A 20,348-nucleotide genomic window follows, 5' to 3' on the forward strand; every position below is an offset into this window, starting at 1 on the left:
TAATAAAGTACTAAAGCCAAAAGTTGATTCTTTGAAAAGATTAAAGAAATTGATAAACCTCAAGCAAGATTGAACAAAGAAAAGAGAGAAAACACATATTATCAGTATCAGAAATGAAATAGCATTTATCACTACTGAGCCCACAGATATTAAGCAGGATAGTAAGAGAATGTTATGATCAGTTTTCTATCAAGAAATGGGATATGCAAGTAACAAATTCCTTTAAGACATAAGAATTTTTAAAAATCTAAATAGCCATTTATCTACTAAAGGAGTTGAATTTGTAGTAATTTTTTTTTTTCACAAAGAAAATACCAAGCCTGAGTGGTTTTACCAGTGAAATATATTCTAAGGAAGAAATAATATCAATCCTACAAACTCTTTCAAAATAAATAGGGATTCTAGTTCTGGAAACCAGAGTAGCTCTAATACCCAAACCTGTCAAAGACATGATAGAAAAAAAATTTACAAATCAATATTCCTTATAAACATAGATGCAAACATCCTTAATAAAATATCAGAAATTATATCTGATAACATATAAAAAGATAATAAATCAATACCACATGGGGTTTATCCTGGGATAAAACGTTGGTTTGACATAAAATCTATCAAGCAATTCATATATTAATGGAATAAAGAAAAACACATATAATCATACATGTACCAGTTGTACTAAAGGGCCAATCCAGTGAATTAAGGCAAGAACATGAATTAAAAGGTATAAAGATTACTATAGACAGTCACTACTTCCAGATAACATGACTATTTATGAAGAAAATCCTAAACAATCTACAAGACAACTCTTAGAACTACGAAGGGAATTTAGAAAGGTCACAGAATAAAAAGTTAACATATAAAAATCTATTTAATGTTATATACTAGAGAAAATAATTAAAAATGTTTTAAACTTTTATTTACAATAGGTTCAAAAACAATAAGTTACTCAGGAATAGGTTTAACAAAAGAAGTGCAACACTTCTTAACTAACACTTAAAGCTATAGAACATAACGGAGAGAAATTAAAGAAAACATAAAAATAAATGGATATATATATACACACACCATTTTGATAAATTCATTGTTGAAGTCAATACTCAATGTGTCAAAATAATATTGTTAACTTATCAGTTCTCCCTCAATTGATCTATAGATTCAACATGATAGCAATCATAAGCCTAGCATGTTTTTCTATAAAAATGAATAATAATTCTAAAATTTATATAGAAATGCAAAGCATTCAGAATACCCAAAGAACTCTTGAAAAAAAGATCAAAGTTGGAGGAACTTACACTACCTGTGTCCAAGACTATGCAGTTATAATAATTAGGTCAGTGTGGTACTAGCATAGTATTGCTGCCATTTCATTTCTTTGTGCCTTGTGCACATTTTGTCGTGCATTTCTATTGTTGACAAATAGATCAGAGAAACAAAATAGAGTCCATACTACAAATACACACCATACACCCAAATTATTTTTAGACTGTAGATCTAAATGTAAAGACCAAAACCATGTGGCTTTTAGAAGAAAACATAAGAAAATATCTTCCTGAGTTGAGAAAGGCAAAGATTTCTAAGATAGGACACTGAACATAATAACCATAAAAGGAAACAAAATTGAAAAATTAGCATTCATCAAAATTAAAATCTTATACTTATCCAAAACACCATTAAAAAATAATAGGAGAGGGGCACCTGGATGGCTCAGTCGGTTAAGCAACTGATTTGGGCTCAGGTCATGATCTCACAGTTCGTGAGTTCAGGCACCACATTGGGTTCTCTGTTGTCAGCACGGAACCCACTTCAGATCCTCTGTCCCCCTCTCTCTCTGCCACTCTCCTGTTAGCTCTCTCTCTTTCTCACCCTCTCTCTCAAAAAAAAAAAAAAAAAAAGAAACATTAAAAAAAAGTAACAGGAAGGTCCAAAGATGGGAGAAAATACTTATAAAATTCATCTGATAAATGACTACCACTCAAGAATAAAAAGATTTAAAAAACAATTAAAAAAACAAGCAAAGGATTTGAACACTTTACAAAAGACTTATAAATGGTCAACAAGCACATAAAAATGTCCACAAAAAAATGTGTGTAACATAATCATTGGTCAGAAAGTGCAAATTAAAACTGCATAGACAGTCTCTTATGCTTTGGCTCTCTCCCACTCTAACGTCTTTTTTTTTTTTTCTCCCTTCCCCTCCCCCATGGGTTCCTGTTGAGTTTCTCAGGATCCACATAAGAGTGAAACCATATGGTATCTGTCTTTCTCTGTATGGCTTATTTCACTTAGCATCACACTCTCCAGTTCCATCCACGTTGCTACAAAAGGCCATATTTCATTTTTTCTCATTGCCACGTAGTATTCCATTGTGTATATAAACCACAATTTCTTTATCCATTCATCAGTTGATGGACATTTAGGCTCTGAGACAAACTGAGGGTTGATGGGGGGTGGGAGGGAGGGGCGGGTGGGTGATGGGTATTGAGGAGGGCACCTTTTGGGATGAGCACTGGGTGTTGTATGGAAACCAATTTGTCAATAAACTTCATAAAAAAAAAAAAAAAAAAAAATTAAAAAAAAAAAAAAAAAAAAAAAAAAAAAAAAAAAAAAAAATAAAACTGCATAGAGACATTATTTTCTACCCGCCAGAAGATTGAAAATACCAAATGTTGGCAAGGATGTGGAACAAACATACCTATTGGTGGGAGTATAATATGGTACATTATTTTGGAAAAACATCTGGCAATTACTTTTAAAACTAAACTCACACCTACCCTATTGCCCAGCAATTCCACTCCTAAGTATTCACCCAAGAGAAATGAAAACATATGCTTACAAAAGACTTGTACACAAATGTTCACAGCAGCTTATTCAGAACAGCTGAAAACTAGAAACAACTCAGGTGGCCATCAATAGCAGAAAGGAAAAACAAACTGTTTATTACAATACAATGCTGCTCAGCAATAAAAAGGAATAAACTATTCATACATGCAATAACATGGATGGGTCTCAAAAACATTTGGCTTAAGGAAATCTTGCCCAAAAGAGTAAATATGACATGATTTCACGTATATGAAGTTCTGGAACTGACAAAACTAATCTATGGTAATAGATTCAGAAATATCAGAACTGTGGTTTGCCTCTTGGAGGAAATGGGTAGAGGCAGCTATTGACTGGGAAGGACTATGAGGACTATGAGAATCTTGGGGGTATGGTAATGTTCTATATGTCAGTAGGGTTTTATAGGTGCATGCAATTGTCAAAACTCAAGGAGAGTACAGTTAAGATTTGTTCATTTAAGGGGTGCCTGGGTGACTCAGCCTGTTAAATATCTGACTTCAGCTCAGGTCATGATCTCGTAGTTCATGAGTTGGGGCCCTGTGTTGGGCTGTGTGCTGACAGCTCAGAGCCTGGAGCCTACCACAGATTCTGTGTCTCCCTCTTCTCTGCCCCTCCCTTGCTCACACTCTGTCTCACTCTCTCTACCTAAAAAATAAATGTAAAAAAAAAAAAAAGATTTGTGCATTTCATTGTACATAATCTTCTCTCTCTCAAAAAAAAGAAAATATTGAACTGTGGTTAATGCTATACGTGTTGAAGTACTTAGAGGAAAGTATATTAATGACTACAACTTACTTTGAAATTCATCTGAAAAATAAAATAGATTAATGGATAGAGAGATGACTAGACATGTAATAAAGGAAGTATATTAAAATGTGAATGGTAGAATCTTGGTGGTGGGTATAAAGATGTCACTGTAAAATTCTTCTAATACTGCTCCACTGGAAAATTTTCAAAGTAAGATGTTAGAATAAAAAACAAACATTGAAGTTTTTTAAAAGGGTATTCAATTCTTCCAAGAGAAAATTCTAACAAAATTTAATTTATATTTTGAGAGTACAAGAAAACTTCTTGTGTTTACTAAATAATTTGTGTTTGATACATGCCAAATTAAAGGGTAAAAATGTTTCCCAACACTAAAAAAAGAATAACAATAATCTAGGGGAAGATCCTTGGCCTTTGGCCAAGAAAGAATACAGATTTTCCTGGCCACTTTTGAGTTGGTTTATATTGTTATAATCTGTTTTTAGGGTGATAATTCTAAATATGCAATGATTATAAATGATTATAATGTAATGTCCATATATCCCAAGGAGGTCTCAAGAACTCAAAAACATTATTTGGATTTATATCCTTTCCAGGACTTGAATAGAATAGAATAGAATTAGGTTTCTAAAAACGCTGTTAAATAGAATTAGGTTTTAAAAAACGATTTCTGATCATTTTTACTAACATATAAACTTTATTACAGGAAACTTTATAGTACTGTAAGCATTTTCCTGCTTTGATTTGCAAACACTAATTTTTACTAGTATGTGTATGAATGTATGTGTGTGTTTGTATGTATTTATATATTCTTTCATATTTGCAAAGCTCTCAAGCATGATGAATGCTCTGCCAGATTATACATTACCTCCAGTATAGGGTTTCCAGTTATAATACTTTCCACGGAAAGGCATATTGTCAAAGTCTGCACACTGTTTCTCTCGAAAATCTCGGGCCCCCAAAGGACATGGCTAAAATAAAATAAAATCATAAATGGTATGATTGTTGAAAAATACCGAAACTAAGGGACAATGTCCCTACAATTAAAATTGCCTAACTCATCACATTAGTTCACTGCCTGATGCTATGGCTATAATTCTGGTATTTGCTTTACCGTTTTACAACCAATATTCAGACTGAAGATTCTGAATTGTAATCTTAGCCACAGAAGAAATAACTGAAGTAATTTAAACAAAATTAAGCGTTAAGACAGTTTCCGTATAACTTTACACTCAGATACATGTCATAGTCTACTTTACAATCAATCCATCAGGTAGCTCCTTATAAACACACACAAAAACTATGTGAAGAAACTAAAACACAAAATCTCTGTTGGTAACATTATTTGAGGTCCATTTGCCACAGCTACTCCCAGCTCTTTATTTTAAGGAATCAAGAGGCAGGTTTGTAAGACAACATTCAGTACTATTAATTGTGGTTTGGATCCCCACTACTATAGCTGTTTACTGTCTAGCCTTGACAAAAACCATATTTTAAGATGTGGAATGAACTGGGCAAATGCTATGCCTCAAGTCTAAACACCTTCAAATTCAAGGAATTTGGACTTATTAAGATTTACATTTAATCTCTGAACATCACAGAAAGTAAAATACTAAATTGATTCAAAACATGTGCATATGTTGGGTAGGGAGAGAGAAGGATGTTGAGAGGGTGAAGAGAGGGTTATTTGTTTTTAAACATTTGGAATGCTTCTTCTACCTGAATTTTTTAAAAAGGAAAACCTTGCCAATGTAGTTAGGTCTAGATTCCAAATACCACAGGGCACCCTAAATTCAATCTCTAAGTTCACAAAGAATTAAAAGTACAACATCTCACAGTGTTTGAGCAATCTGACCTAACTTGACTTATCTTTTAGAGTTATGCAGTTGTGGCACCTAAAAAACTGTTACTGCTTTTGAAATATGGAGAAAATAACCCACTCACATATGGAAGAACAAAACAGGTCAGTAGATAAAATTCTTAACTGTGAATAAATGATGAGTAGATTAAACTCTCAGAGGTCATTCTGAGATTTTTACTACCCTCCCTTGGATCTCTACATTTATAAGGTTTTCTGAGGTCAGTATGTTGTAAATGGTCCCTTGAAGAATGTATAAAAATAATAGGCCAGGGGCGCCTGTATGGCTCAGTCAGTTAAGCATCCAACTCTTCATTTTGGCTCAAGTCATGATGACGCGGTTCATGGGATCAAAGCCTGCGTCAGGCTCTCCACGAGCCTGCTTAAGATTCTCTCTCGCTGCCCCTCCCATGCTTGTGTGCTCTCTCTCTCTCTCACTCAAAATAAATTTAAAAAAATAAACATTTAAAATAAATAAATAAAATATGACACTGCAATATCAAACCTAATGATTGTGCTTATCAATCACCCTTCTTATTTGCCTTTTAAAAAATGGCAAATAATTGTTTACCATAGGTTACCTAGTGCATCACTTCCGGGGTGTTTTGTTTCATGGTGTGCTTATGTTTGGCTCAAAGAAAATCCATTCTATCTACTTTCAGGGAATCTGACACAAGGACTAAAGTTGTCAGTGGCTTTGCCATGCAGCAAGACTGATTTTTAAGCAAACATCATTGATTTTTTTTTATATATATAATACAAATACTTTGAACTCCAACTACAAGTTTTCATATAATACTTAAGTATTTGTAAAGCACCAACCACCTAAACATTCATTCAAGCATGGCTTTTAATCTAGTTGGAGAAACCAGATACAAATGCTACCCAGGCATCTGAGTGGCTTAGTTAAGCAACCAGCTAGATTTTGGCTCAGGTTCTGATCTCACGGTTTGTGAGTTTGAGCCCCATGTTGGGCTCTATGCTGACAGTACAGAGTTTGCTTGGGATTCTCTCTCTCCCTCTCTCTCTGACCCTGCCTGCCTCCTTGCGGGCACTCTCTCCCTCTCTCTTAAAATAAATGAATAACCTTAAAAAAAAATTCTACCAGATACATAGCACTGTCTCAGGCAGTGAATATACAACAGCATGGTACAGGTGACCTATAAGTGCTGTAATAAAAGTAAAAGATCCATGTGTCATGTGATTAATTAGGGAAATTTTTGTGGAGGAGGAAAATCTCAAGTATATTATAATTATAATAAAAGTATTAAAAATAATTATCCTTTGTTAGAAAAAATGTTATGTACTTTATTTTTTATTATTTTAGAGAGAGTGCAAATGAGCGAGGGAGAAGGGCAGAGGGAGTGGCTCGGTGTGGAGCCTAATGCAGGGTTCAATCCCACGACCCTGGGATCATGACCTGAGCCAAAATCATGAGTTGGACACTCAGTCGACTGAGCCACTCAGATGCGCCAATAATTATCCTTCATAATATTATAAAGTATTATAGGAATTGAGCTGGCTGAGAGAGAAAAAATTTCTAGGCGGAGGGAACTATTAAGAATGAAACCAAGGGGCGCCTGGGTGGCGCAGTCGGTTAAGCGTCCGACTTCAGCCAGGTAACGATCTTGCGGTCCGTGAGTTCGAGCCCCGCGTCGGGCTCTGGGCTGATGGCTCAGAGCCTGGAGCCTGTTTCCGATTCTGTGTCTCCCTCTCTCTCTGCCCCTCCCGCGTTCATGCTCTGTCTCTCTCTGTCCCCCAAAAAATAAACGTTGAAAAAAAAATTAAAAAAATAAATAAAAAAAATAAAAAAAAAAGAATGAAACCAAGTAAAGACATGGGCACAGGAAGGCGAAGGTCATATGTTGGGAACAGTTGGAGAAAGGCCATCCTAGGTGAAAGGAACTTATGAAATCATAAGAGGAGACGACATTTCATAGAAAACCACATGAAAAAGTTCTGAATTAACAAACTAAGGCATCATGAGGGCCATTCACAGAAAAACAAACAAAAGAAAACCACCCCATTCTTGACTATGTTGTAAGGAATCTCCTAAATACAGGCAAAGTAAAAAGTCCAACAGAAGGGTTTAATAAAGCATTTGGATAATATTTCATAAACTTTCTAATTTACACTCTTTTTCTGTGATAACCACTCCTAGAGTCACGATAATAAAAATATTAACAATGACAACAGCTACTTAGCATTTACTGAGCATTTAGCAGGTACCCATTCTGTGGCACACTATTCAGAGGTCTCTAGCTGTGTTACCTATTCAAACTATCTCAACACTCTTAGGTAGTTACAATTAATAATCCCTTTTACCCAGTACACTGGGTACACAAAGGCTGCTTAGTAATAGTTTCAAGGTGTAAGGACACTCCCTCATCTAAGTGGGGGTTTCCTTGAACTCTAAATGCTATAGTAACAGCATAAGGTTGTAGCTCTGTTAAGATGTACAAAAACTTAACAGGAGTAACTGTCATTTCAGCTAGCAAGTTTCTTTTCTTCTCCAAACTACTTTTTGCTCATTTATAAGAGAACTAAAAGCAAACTTTTGGAGTATGATCAACCTGGAGTGAATTCTAATTTGGTGTATTTAGCAATGTACCTGCAATGTACTTAATTTTGCAAGCCTCATCTATAAACTGGGGATAATACTAGTATTTACCTCCCAGGTGAGGACTCATACAAACTGTTTAGCTCTGTACCTGGTGTACAGATACTGTAGCACTGAATAACTATGAGCGGCTGTTCTGGTCTTGGCTCTGGGTGTTCTTAGATGCATTCCTCACCTTCTTCTACACTGTTCTGTATTTCAGGGGAACAAACTCTGAAAACTCCATTTCTCAGGCTTCTGCGTCTGCTGATTTCCGACAATGGTTCAGACAATGGAAGGCACTACGGCAGAAGCCAGAATGTTTCTCTCTCTCTCCACCTCAGGCAGCATTGTAGGCAAAAGCAGAATCTTTTTGTGACTCCAACTTCAGGTAACAGCACCACACTTACCGCCCCCACCACCCGTACCCTCCAACCCCATCCAGTTTCTGTTCCACCTTCTAATGTATAATCCCAGCCTCTGGACTCTGATAAAACTACTTCCTTCCTTGGTCTCCCTGGGAGGATGGGTGGCATCTTCCTGTCTCTTCCATCAATTCTTTTCATTAAATTCCCTCTATTTAAATATTCAGAGTGGTTATATTATTATGGTTGGATCTTTATTGATAAAACAATAAAAAATAGCAACGATGATGATATTGACGAGGTATTTGGGAGACTGAACAGAGATGGTTTCTATGTATTATTTTTTGCAATTTGTTGGTTAAGTGCAGAGATTAGCCAACTTTTTTTTTTTTTTGGTAAAGGGCCACATACTAAATATTTTAGACTCTTGAGTGTCATTCGGTCTCTGTTGCAGCTACTCAACTGTGCCATTATAGTGTGAGAGAAGCCATGGACAATATATAAACGAACAGTCAGGGCTGTGTTCCAATAAAATTTTATTTACAAAAAGAGGGGACAGGCCAACTTTGGCCCAGAAGATGTGATTTGTCAACCCCTTGATTTAGGTGTTAACATAATAGATACATATGCCCAGTAGCACTTTGAAGAATAACCAAACTCAGTGATTATTTTTGCGTCAATACAGAATCATATACTTTTGAGAAATGTTAGAATATAAACTATGTTGCTTAACCTGCTTAAATCTCCTCTACAATTATTCCCCAAAGTGGTCATACAATCTATATAAGCATCTAACAGAAAAATAAAAAACTTTTCAGGAGCTGCAATTACTATCAGGTTCTTTCTTACTTTTAGCCCAAATCTGTCCCCCTATAACCTAGGGGTCTTGCTCCTTTCTTCTGTATCTGCACGGAACAATCTTACCCCTAACTGAAAGGAATCTAGACCTTGATGGCTTTCCTATGGGCACATCATAATCTTATCACTAGTCCTCTTAAAACCAGCCATCAAGAACTGGCCTTAAATGTCTTTCTTCTGGGGCGCCTGGGTGGCGCAGTCGGTTGAGCGTCCGACTTCAGCCAGGTCACGATCTCGCGGTCCGTGAGTTCGAGCCCCGCGTCAGGCTCTGGGCTGATGGCTCGGAGCCTGGAGCCTGTTTCCGATTCTGTGTCTCCCTCTCTCTCTGCCCCTCCCCCGTTCATGCTCTGTCTCTCTCTGTCCCAAAAATAAATAAACGTTGAAAAAAAAAAAAATTTAAAAAAAAAAAAATGTCTTTCTTCTAATCAGCAAATACATTTATTTGCTTAATATGTGTCACACATGATGTAAGCTCTAGAGATAAAGCAATAGACAAAATAGATTAGGTCCCTGCTTTCATGGAGCTCACTCTAGTTGGAGATGAGAAAGAAGAAAAATAAAGCAGGGTGAAGGGACTGATAGCGCAGTAGGAGGGAATTGTTTTAAAATAGTATTGTCGGAGAAATTCTCTCTTACAAGGTGGCCCTTGAGCAGAGAGTTAAAGGAAACTGAGGGAGTCACCTACATACACATGAGTGAAAATAAACAGTAAATGAAAAGACCCTAAAGCAAGACTGTACTAAGGATGTTCATAGAATAGCAGCGAGGACAGAAGGGCTTAAGGAAACTGTAGTAGACTTTATTCCATGCCTTTCTGCTTCTAGACTATATCAGCTAGTGTTCTGTTTTCCTGATTTCAATGGTTCCTTCAGTGAATGATCTGGATTTGTGTTGATTAGAAATTAGCTCAGTAGGAGTTGTATATTCTTGTTCCAAAGAATCAGAGTGATCAAGGAAAAGAGTAATTTCTTAAGGAAAAATTACATACAGTAGATTCTTTTGGTTGTTGTTGTTGTTGTTTTTTTTTTGAATAAAGTGTTTTTTTAATAAAGCGTTTGAGTAAAGCGTTTAAGAAGTAATGCTTTTTACATTACTTAAAGGTAATAAATGCTGACACCATGCAAAAACTCTAACAGAAAACAGTGGGCATAAGCAACCAATTTTTTATGTAAAGCCTGACAGGTTTTCAGCCTCCTGTTGCTAACACTAATCAGGCATCCTCTCCTTCTAAAAAGCAACCAGCAGGACCCCACATAAATCCAGAGGGCAAAGCTGCAGGTCTCAGCATTTTTTATCTTAGTATTTTCAAAGAAATAAAAAAAATTAATATTAGCATCTTTATCAGCACTTTTCTTTCTACAGAGATATGTAATGTTAGAATGTGTTAGCACGTTCTACAGACTATCTTATGCTTCCAATTATACTGATTGTTTAAAATCATCTTTTTTTTTGACTAAACTTAATACTTTTTATTGGTACATAAATCTAAAAAAAAAAATAATTCACTGGGCCATAAAAGTTGCTATAGAAAGAAATCTCAGCTTCCTCTCACAAACTTCATAGTGGCAGTTCTATTACTGAGGTTCTAATCCCAGTTTTGTCCCAAAGAATAGGGTGACCTTGGCAAGTCCCAGAAGCCCTTTGTGCCTTCTCTCTTTCATTTGCAAAATACACTCAAAATGCCATTTAACTTCAAGAGAAATACATCCCAAAATGTCTTGCAAATGAGAAAAATCCGCAAATACTGTGTTATATCTTATGGGTAATATAGTGTGAGAAGAAAACCCAGCATGAAAATTCTTTTACCCCTTTCCCATTCTTTTCCTCTTCCTAAAGAAGTTAAGTAGGCTGGCAGGATACAAGGATTTTTACAGCCTCAGGTAAAATTGCAACGTGAGCAAAACTGGCATTTTATTCTTCTATTTCTTTTCTCTATTGCCCTTCTCACCTTCTGCTGCTTTTTCCTTTCTTGCTTCCACACTAAATGCACTTTTGCTTCTTCACTATCAAACCAGACCATACTTCAACACTCCCCAAGTTTAATTCTCTACTCCCTCTCCAGGGTAGCAATACACTCTCATATGTTCTATACCCTCAATACCAATATACTCTATACCAGTACTCTATTATTTATACCAATATATTCTTATATACTCTATATTAGTTACAGGAGAATACATGCAATTTAGATTCCAGCCCCTTGCTCTACTTAGCAAGTCGTGTATTTGACAATGGGACTGTGAAGAAAGAACACATTTCTATCTGTTCACCCAAACAGGCATCCCTTTCTAAAGCACACAGTGTCACATGGGCTGACAAAGTCCTTGCTTCTACACCCTCTCTTAAAGGTTGCAAACAAGATTCCTGATTTCCTGGTTATCAAGTACTGTATGATTATCTCACTAAAGTTAAATGTAGTGTCCAATGCACACAGTGAATCATCTCAAGTAGTTTTGAGTCAACCTTCTTATATTTTCTCCCACAAAGATTTCTGATTTTTTTGTAGTTTCACTGTGTATTTACTTTTAAGCAAAAAGAAATAAAAGCCCGATAAACCTATAATGTCCAGACAAACTAGAATCTAGCTGCCATGTTTGATACCATAATCTTCTATACAAGTTTTCAAACTTAAAGCTTTTTCTGTATAGCCTGAATTTAATTAAAATGCTATTTGAACATAGCATAACCTTTTCTCTTAAGCCTATTAAAATGTTAGTGATGCAGAGAGCAAAGGCAAAAGAAATGTAGATAAAATTAAATTTCCTTAACTTGCAGCCCATTGACAAATACTTGAGACAGGCAGAGTCTGACATTTCTGCAGGAACTCCCAACCGTCTGAATGTTAATGCCTGGCTAGAGGAAAAAACAACCTTAGCTTAACAATAGCTAGGCCTCTGGAATCCCCTAAGTCTTCTTTTAACTTATGAAAATCCTTTTGGAAACCTCCTTTGTCTCTATCCCTCCCAACTTAAAAGTATATAATTAATAGCTCCTCACATTCCCAGAGCAGCTCTTTCTGCCCACTGGTCCTGTCCCCGTGCTTTACTAAAAACCACCTTTTTTGTACCAAAAACATCTCAAGAATTCTTTCTTATCTGTCTGCACCTGAACCCTTACATCCAATCACATCATTAGGAAACAAACATTTACTTCGTAATTTTTAAAACATCCCTTTTAGAAACACAATAAACAAGCAAGCTCTAGTCTGTGTCTAAAAGCTAGTCCTTATTTTTCAAAACACGATGCACAAGTTTATACTAACCTAAAGAGTAATGACATAGTTCCTGTTATTCTTTTGCCATGTATATAATAATATAATAAATATTATATAAAACATTTATAAAAAATGCAGTGTTTGATACATCTCTGTTTTCTAATTATAACTTGGGACATGGTTATAACACTGTTAATGGATCCACTCTGTACCTTGTTATCACTTACCCCACACCTCTCCCTGGGGGCAAGGTCTGTAGGTTCAGAATGTTCTCAGCTATCTGGTTCTGCTGCAGGGTAAGGTTAGACTGGAAGTAAGACAATGTCAAAGGTGACCAAACTCTTTCAGAGAAGCTTACCTTGCCCAACCACCCCCCAAGGGCTCCATCTGTTTGTTATGAGAGCACTGGATCAATACTTAGACATTCTATGCCTCACTGAATCCCTTCCTTGGTACTAGACTATTGCTCAGCTTTAGTCCCTCATTAAAAAAAAAAAAAAAAAAAAAATTTGTTTTAGAGATGGGGTAGAGAGGGGCAGAGGGAGACAGAGAGAAAGAGAGGGGAAAGAAAGAGAGAGAGAGACAAAGAGAGAGAGAGAGAGAGAGAGAGAGAGAGAGAATCTTAAGTAGGCTCCACACTCAGTGCAGAGCCCGACTCTATCCCAGGACCCTGGGATCATGACCTGAGCCCAAATCAAAATTTGGATACGTGACCGACTGAGCCACCCTAGTGCCCCTAATTTCAAAATACTTAAAAAAAAAACCAAAAAACACAACACTTATTCTTCCTCTTTATAAAAGTGATTTGAAGATTTAATTATATTTGCAAGTACTTCATAATTTTTGTAATCTACTTCGAAACAAAAATGTCTATAATTAATAGCTACACTGTATTGAGTACAGGTTAAGTATTAGAAAGTAGCACTGGATGTTTTACATCTATTACTTCTTTTAATTCTCAAACAACCCTGTAAGTTTGGTATAATTATGCTCTATTTCTAGAGGAATTCCCTGAAGCTTAGGTATTTCAACCAAATAGCAACAAGTGTTACAGTGAGCAATCAAGCTTAAGTTAATTTGAATCCACAATCCATACTTTCCCCACTACAATTCTACGTTTAAATATAGGCTATATTTTCCACAACCAAAGCAATATCACGTTTAATGACTATAAGCAATGTGTTGAAGAAGAAAAAAATTGCATGGTACCATGCCCCTCTTGAAAAGCTGAGAAAATACCCAGATACTACACACTATGCTTACATTTTTTTAACAGACCACAGACCACCCTTTTGACACCATAATTTTGTATAGTTTTGATGTATAAGACATAGGAAATGCAATGTTTAAGATGAAAGACAAATATGACTTTCCATCCCAGCCTGCGTGAAGCTTAGGTTTTTCACCAGAGGTTTTACTCCAGTTGTACAGGCCACTTTTAGGCAACCAACCTGAACAGCAGAAACCTGTGTAAAGTAGAAGGGCCCACAGTGCTCCCCAACCCCCTGGCTGAATACAAACAGCCCAATGGGCGACCTACCTCAAAATACCCAAAAGCCCTAGCTGACCTAGGGATTGCTTACACCCGGACACAGGTACCAAAAAAGAAAAAACTGAAAATCGCGCACGTTCCATACCTCCTCACCTTCCCCCTTGAACTAGAGACCCCCAGCACTGCCTAGTGGCAAACAGTATTTGCTTTGCTGTCCTGTCCACACCTCCCTTGGGGTGTATTCAGTAAACTATTTCCTTTGTTCTGCCTTGGGTGAATTCTTTCACTGCCTGCACTGCCAGGCTCCACTTCATCAGGTTGCCCCTCCCCTCCCCACCCCCCGCCAGTTACATACATTATCAAGCAGACACACAAATCACAAATAAAATAGAACAGGAAGAACAAGCAATTTTTTTTTTTTTTTTTTTTTTTTTTTTTTTTTTTTTTTTTTTTTTTTTTTTTGGTTTTGGAGAACAGCTAAGCAACACCAGGAAATTCTTTTTTGGAAATGTAGAAAAGTCCTTTTTTATGGCATTATGATCTCCTTAAAATTCTGTTCTTCAAACCCAAGTCTCACAGGGGCCATGTCTATTTTCTATTTAGATTAGTTTATGATCTCAAATATTCTACTGCAGTTCCTAGTACAATGGTGAGACCCAATTTCATCCAATTCTACTATGTCTTTAATAAAAATTGGTTTCTCAGTAGTTTCAAGAGGAAAACCATTTTAATTTGTTCCTGCTATAGCTATTGTCTTCATGTACTATTCTGTCCTTGAGGCCTTATATGGATGTCAAAGAAAGCATGTTTGTCTAGCTGCTTCTGAAGGCTTCTGAGGGGAACAGATGATCATGTAGATGTCCGTCTAACACATCTTGATGCAGATAATCAGCCTTAGAGTCTAAAGTGTCAGTACCTTTGGTCTCTAAGCTGATTAGGTTGCTGTTGAAACTGGTCAGGCCAATTTTATAGCTGGATACAATTTTCTGACCTATTTTTAAATTTGTAAAGATTGAGATTTTTTTTATAAATTGCCTTTTCTATCTCTGGGGATCTTTTTCTTTGCAACTGGAGTAAATGGGACAGGAGATAATGGAAACATTATTCCCTTTCCACTGGAGAGCTCTTGTCTTTCTACCAGTCCTCTATCCTTCAAATGCCTGTGGTGGGAATTAAATCAGCACTGGGGAGAAGTTGTAGCTATCTTGTTTTCATGCTAGCCACTTTTTAAGACTGCTTGGCCTAAAGACGTTCTTGGTCTTAATTTTTCCTCTAACCTAAGCAAAAAGGAGACTGTCAGTCTTGCATATTTCAATCTGATTCACTAATGTAGAGATCCCTGTAGGAGTATCAAAGCTTTAAAATAGTAAAGTGTTCCTTTGTGATGTATCTCCTTTCATCATGGCTACCAGACATTATGAATCTTAGAACTGATAGTGTTAGCCTCTTTATTCAGGTCACTAGGAAACTCAGAGCAAAATGTGTGGCCCATATTAATAAATAGAAAGAATTATGGTACATATTTAAGGTACTAATCCCAGCCTAATATTATTTTCCTTTTCCTTGTATTTTCTAATTTACTTTATTTTTCACTTATGATTTTAATGAAGCTAACGCAACTCTAATCAGAGTTATGACTAGTAATGACAAATAATTATGATATGTAAAAACACAAGAACTAAGTGGTAATCTATAGTACTAGCTGGCCAATCACAGAAATGAGAAGGTCAAGACTGTTATAAGACATGTGAGACTGATAGTCTATGAGGAACAGGTTGTAAGATCTTAAAAGGGCATAAATTAAACAGCAGAGAGCAAACTTCAAAGATTCATAAATAGGTGTTGCTACCATTTGACTGCCTGATATGATCTCATTTTGGGCAATGATTTGAAAATTCTTCCAGGATCATTTCAATTTATCCTTTGTACCTTATTTAAATCTCAAGTGAGCTCTTGGATCACAAACGGCAAGCCAAAATGCTTATGAATTGTTTCCTAGTTCCTGACTGTCAGATTAATTTTAACTAATTGTAAAGATTTCTCTCATATTGCTTACAATGTCACTAAATTGATGTGCCCAGTATTCAATTATGTTAAATATGTACTAAGGTAGGAGGCTGTTCTGATAAAGACAAGTATACTCTGGAATTCCTTAAAATAGGGTAGCTCGCACATAACAGACACCCACATTATAGAGGGGAAAAAAAAAGAACATTAAAACCATTGTATATTTAGAGAAAAGTATCAAGGTTAACATAAAGGATACAAACACAATAGCTCTATAATACCCCCATAGTAACACCCATTCTATGCTTACTGGAACATACTGAGGTCTTGCTTATGTGACTCAGTATTAACTACAATCAATTCACTCTTTAGGATTTATCATGAAATTCTCTTATAGTCTATATAATAGAAACTTTTAGAACAGTTTTTTAAAATATAAAAGTTTCTGCTATAACATAACACATAAATTCTTGAAAAATCCTCTTTCTGCAAATTTGCATACTAAAAATAATAGGTATATGAGAAAAATAGTGTTAGAAGCAGATAAGTCAAAGACAGAAAACTAACAAAAACAATAAAGATTCTAATAAAATACTAGCACAGTTTAAAAAATGCATGGCAAATTCCTAACAAAGGAATCCTGAAGTAAACATAGGACTTTATCTTCTAGAAAGAAAAAAAAAAGTGAAATAAGTTAATGTGAAAGGGTTGAGGATGCTAAGTTATAAAGAGAAGAGGCCAATGTACAAAGACCAGGCAGAAACACATAATAAGGAGTTCCATGACAGAGCATGTGGCCAAACTGAGCAAAAAGAAGAATGTGGGATGAATGGTCATCATATACAGTATAAATTGCCTGTACCATTCTGCTGTATCAATGTAGTTTGACTTTAGCTGTTGTATCACTTAGTGGCAAAAACTATGCCACAAAATGACTCAACCACTTATGAGCTAATTTGTATTGCAGAGGCAAAGTTGTAACAGAACAGAGTATACCAAAACTTCATTTTTTATTTTTATTTTTTTCAAAGACTTTATTTATTAACTTATTTCTAAATGTTTATTTTTGAGACAGTGCATGTGGGGGAGGGGCAGGGAGAGAGGGGGACAGATGATCCGAAGTGGGCTCCGTGCTGACAGCAGCGAACCCGATACGGGGCTTGAATTTACAAACCATGAGGTCGTAACCTGAGCTGAAGCTGCATGCTCAACTTACTGAGACACCCAGGTGCCCTTCAAAGACTACTTTTAAGTGATTTCTATTCCCAATGTGGGACTGAAACTTACAACCCCGAGATGCAATCATATGCTCTACTGACTGAGCCAGCCAGGTGCCCCTCAAAACTTTAAGTCAGCATATTTTTCTAGATTTATGTTGAAAGAATAAATTCAAAATATCTCAGCAAGCCAACTCACTGCCTAGGAAAAGGAGAAGAACTCTCAGAATGGGAAGAAAATATGGTGAAATTAATGGGTCTGGTACATAGTAAGTGCTCAATAAATGTTATCAGCAGCTACTACCACTACCACTACCACTTCTGTTGCTGCTACTTCACTAGTAAAGATGGAAACTAAAAGAGCACTGAGGCAGACGTGTGTGGTGTACCCAGGATCTACACTCTCTACTTTATTGCTAACAGAATTCTAATTTTTGGTCAGGAATCTACCTCTCAGGAAAGGTGACCTTAACCTCATGTTCGGGGCAAATCTGGATTAGTCTAAACTAATTATGGTAATCCCATTGTTTTTGGCCATAACGGGTTCAAAAGTGGGCATGAGGCCTCCAGGCCAATACAACATGAAGTCCATCAGAGGGAGGGCGGGAGGAGCTTTGGGAAAAACTTTCCTTATAAGTACTAAAGAGACACAGGAGCAGTTTATCTCTTCTCTTCCTCTGGATATTGTCAGGGCAAAAGCACTTTAGGTGCTCCGATGCTCCACTTACATTTTGAATTCCCCCTTCTCAAAGAAGACCTTCAGGAATTTCCCTCACTATCTTGTCAGCTCTTTGGGGATTTTAAAGTGATGTTTTAAACAAGTCTTATTCAATAATTTTTTAAAAAGAGTTCTGTCAGAATAACTTACTCTATCATTACCAAAAATGGAAATATTCTACCTTTGTTTGCAAAATGATATAAGACTGATTTGTTTGAGAATTTTATATATAATTTTTACAATCTTCTTTGTGACAGTTATTTTTCTATTGCATAGCTAGACTGTGTAGCTCAGTGCTGCCTAGTACAGTTGCCATGAGCAACATATGGCTTTTCAAATATAAATTAATTCAACTTAAAAGTTCTGTTTTTCAGTTACACTAGCCACATTTCAAATGCCCAATAGCTATTTTGGTGAGTAGCTACCAAGCTGCACAATGCATATATAGAATATTTCCATCACTAAAGAAAATTCTCTTGGACAGTGCTGGCTATGTGTTCTGAAAATTTAAATTTTCATATATTAGATTATGCTTTAAAAATCCCCAGCTTAAAAACTTATGCTCAGATAGCTTTTATAACTTAGATAGCATGAAAATAAATTTCACTGTGGTAACTGAATTGTCACATATTCTGAACTAGTAGAGTCTTAGATTTATGAAAAAAAAATTATTTGTATTTCCATGATATAGTGATATTAACGGTATCATTTGCTGAAAGCTGAAACAGAAGACAAAGCTAATAATAGAAATGTCAAGCCACCAGTAGCAGGTTCTACAATTTGAGCATCTCATGTTTATTTATTTTTGAGAAAGAGAGGCAGAGCATGAGTGGGGGAGGGGCAGAGAGAGAGAAAGGGACACAGAATCTGAAGCGGGCTCTAGGCTCTGAGCTGTCAGCACAGAGCCCGATGTGGGGCTTGAACCCACGATCTGCGAGATCATGACCTGAGCTGGAGCCAGATGCTTAACTGACTGAGCCACCCAGGCGCCCCCACAATTTGAGCATTTAAAAGGAAGTTTATGGGTGAAAAGCAACAAGACTAATATGTCTGGCACAGTTTTTTCCTTTTTCTCTTACTTGTCGTACATTATTCATATTACAGTAACTATCTTATTAGAGCCAAAACATGTGCCTGCCCCTACAATCACGTAACAGAAACAGATGTGAATTGAGACATGGGTTTGGCTTTCTCACTCCTGCCTAATACAGTCTGATAGACAGTAGATATTCTTTTTTTCTACCCTTGTGTAAAACCTCTGTTCTTCTGAAATTCATGCTATTCATCCAAATCACTATCTGGCTTCATCATTGTTACTAATCCATCGTGGCCATTTTCCTTCATTTATGAAAGGGTCTGGTACCTGCTTCGCAGTCTCACACTACACTCCGAGTTCTAACATCATCGTGAGTGACCTCAACATCCACACAGAAGACTCCTCAAATTCCCTGGCTTTCAAGATCCTTGAATTCCTTCATCTCTGCCCAAGGTTAGGTAAGCAATCCCTTGGCAGAGTTGTCATCATTGAGAACAGTCTCACTTGTCATATCTGAAATTCAAATGCATTCCAGTCTCTGATATCCACATCATCTATCTCCCTCCCCCTGTTCTTCCTACTACACTGGTTCTTTGATTTTTATAGATTTTTGAAGTTAGGTCCTTAATTTTCTCCTCTTAGCCATCTTTAGACTCCACTGCGTTTCCCACCAGTGCCCTCAAATTCTTTCTGACTTGTTCATGGCTCTGTTGTAGTCTCACCTTCTCCAATCTATTCTCATCTAGAGGATAAATCAGAGGCTAAGTCTTTGCATGGTGTCTTATAGCCTCAAGATAAAGATCATTTAACCTCTTTAACCTCCAAGCCTTGCACTTACTTTTCCTTCTGCTTAGAATGCTCTCATGGTCACTTTCTTCTTTTCTGGTCTGCTCCTATTTGCCCTTCAGACCTTTACCTTCCTCTGGGAAGAATCCCTTAAATCCTTAATTAGGCTAGTGACAGTTCTATGTGCTTTTAAAGCATTCCATAATTATTCTATCATATCATAGATAAGTGATTTTTCTGCAATTAACTGATTTATTTGCCAGGAAATTATAAGACCCTTGAGAGCACAGATTATCATTCTCAGTCTAGAACAGTCTGTTACACAGAGGGCACTCAATGACTTGTTGAGTGAATGAATAAATAATGCTGGTAACTTGAAATGGTTATTGTAAATGAAGGTACAAGTTATTGCTTCAAGATGCAAATTTAACATAGAAGTAAATACGATCAATAAGCTACTTTTTGGAAGTATGTATGAGGGGTAATAGAGCAGGGTAAGAAAGATTAGGAGTCCCAGGGTTGTAAGGAGCAGGGAAGGCTGCAGTTTTAAATGTGGTATTCAGGCTAGGCCTCATTGAGAAGGTGACAGTTGAAT

The 20,348-nt window shown here is 36.5% G+C and overlaps 1 protein-coding gene across 1 annotated transcript in view; it reads right to left on the reverse strand.

The window, feature by feature from the left end:
* The window catches only part of ADAMTS6 (ADAM metallopeptidase with thrombospondin type 1 motif 6), a 303,804-nt gene that overhangs the window by 71,417 nt on the left and 212,039 nt on the right, over positions 1 to 20,348 (reverse strand). The window contains exon 14 of the mRNA XM_047087098.1: positions 4,472 to 4,574. Within this exon, the coding sequence (XP_046943054.1) occupies positions 4,472 to 4,574 (103 nt within the window). The remainder of the gene's footprint in view (positions 1 to 4,471; positions 4,575 to 20,348) is intronic.

The sequence above is a fragment of the Lynx rufus genome, unplaced genomic scaffold (assembly GCF_022079265.1).
Source record: "Lynx rufus isolate CCGP_SWC_20201006 ecotype Redwood Valley unplaced genomic scaffold, mLynRuf1.p SCAF_1, whole genome shotgun sequence".
Taxonomy (NCBI): Eukaryota; Metazoa; Chordata; class Mammalia; order Carnivora; family Felidae; genus Lynx; species Lynx rufus.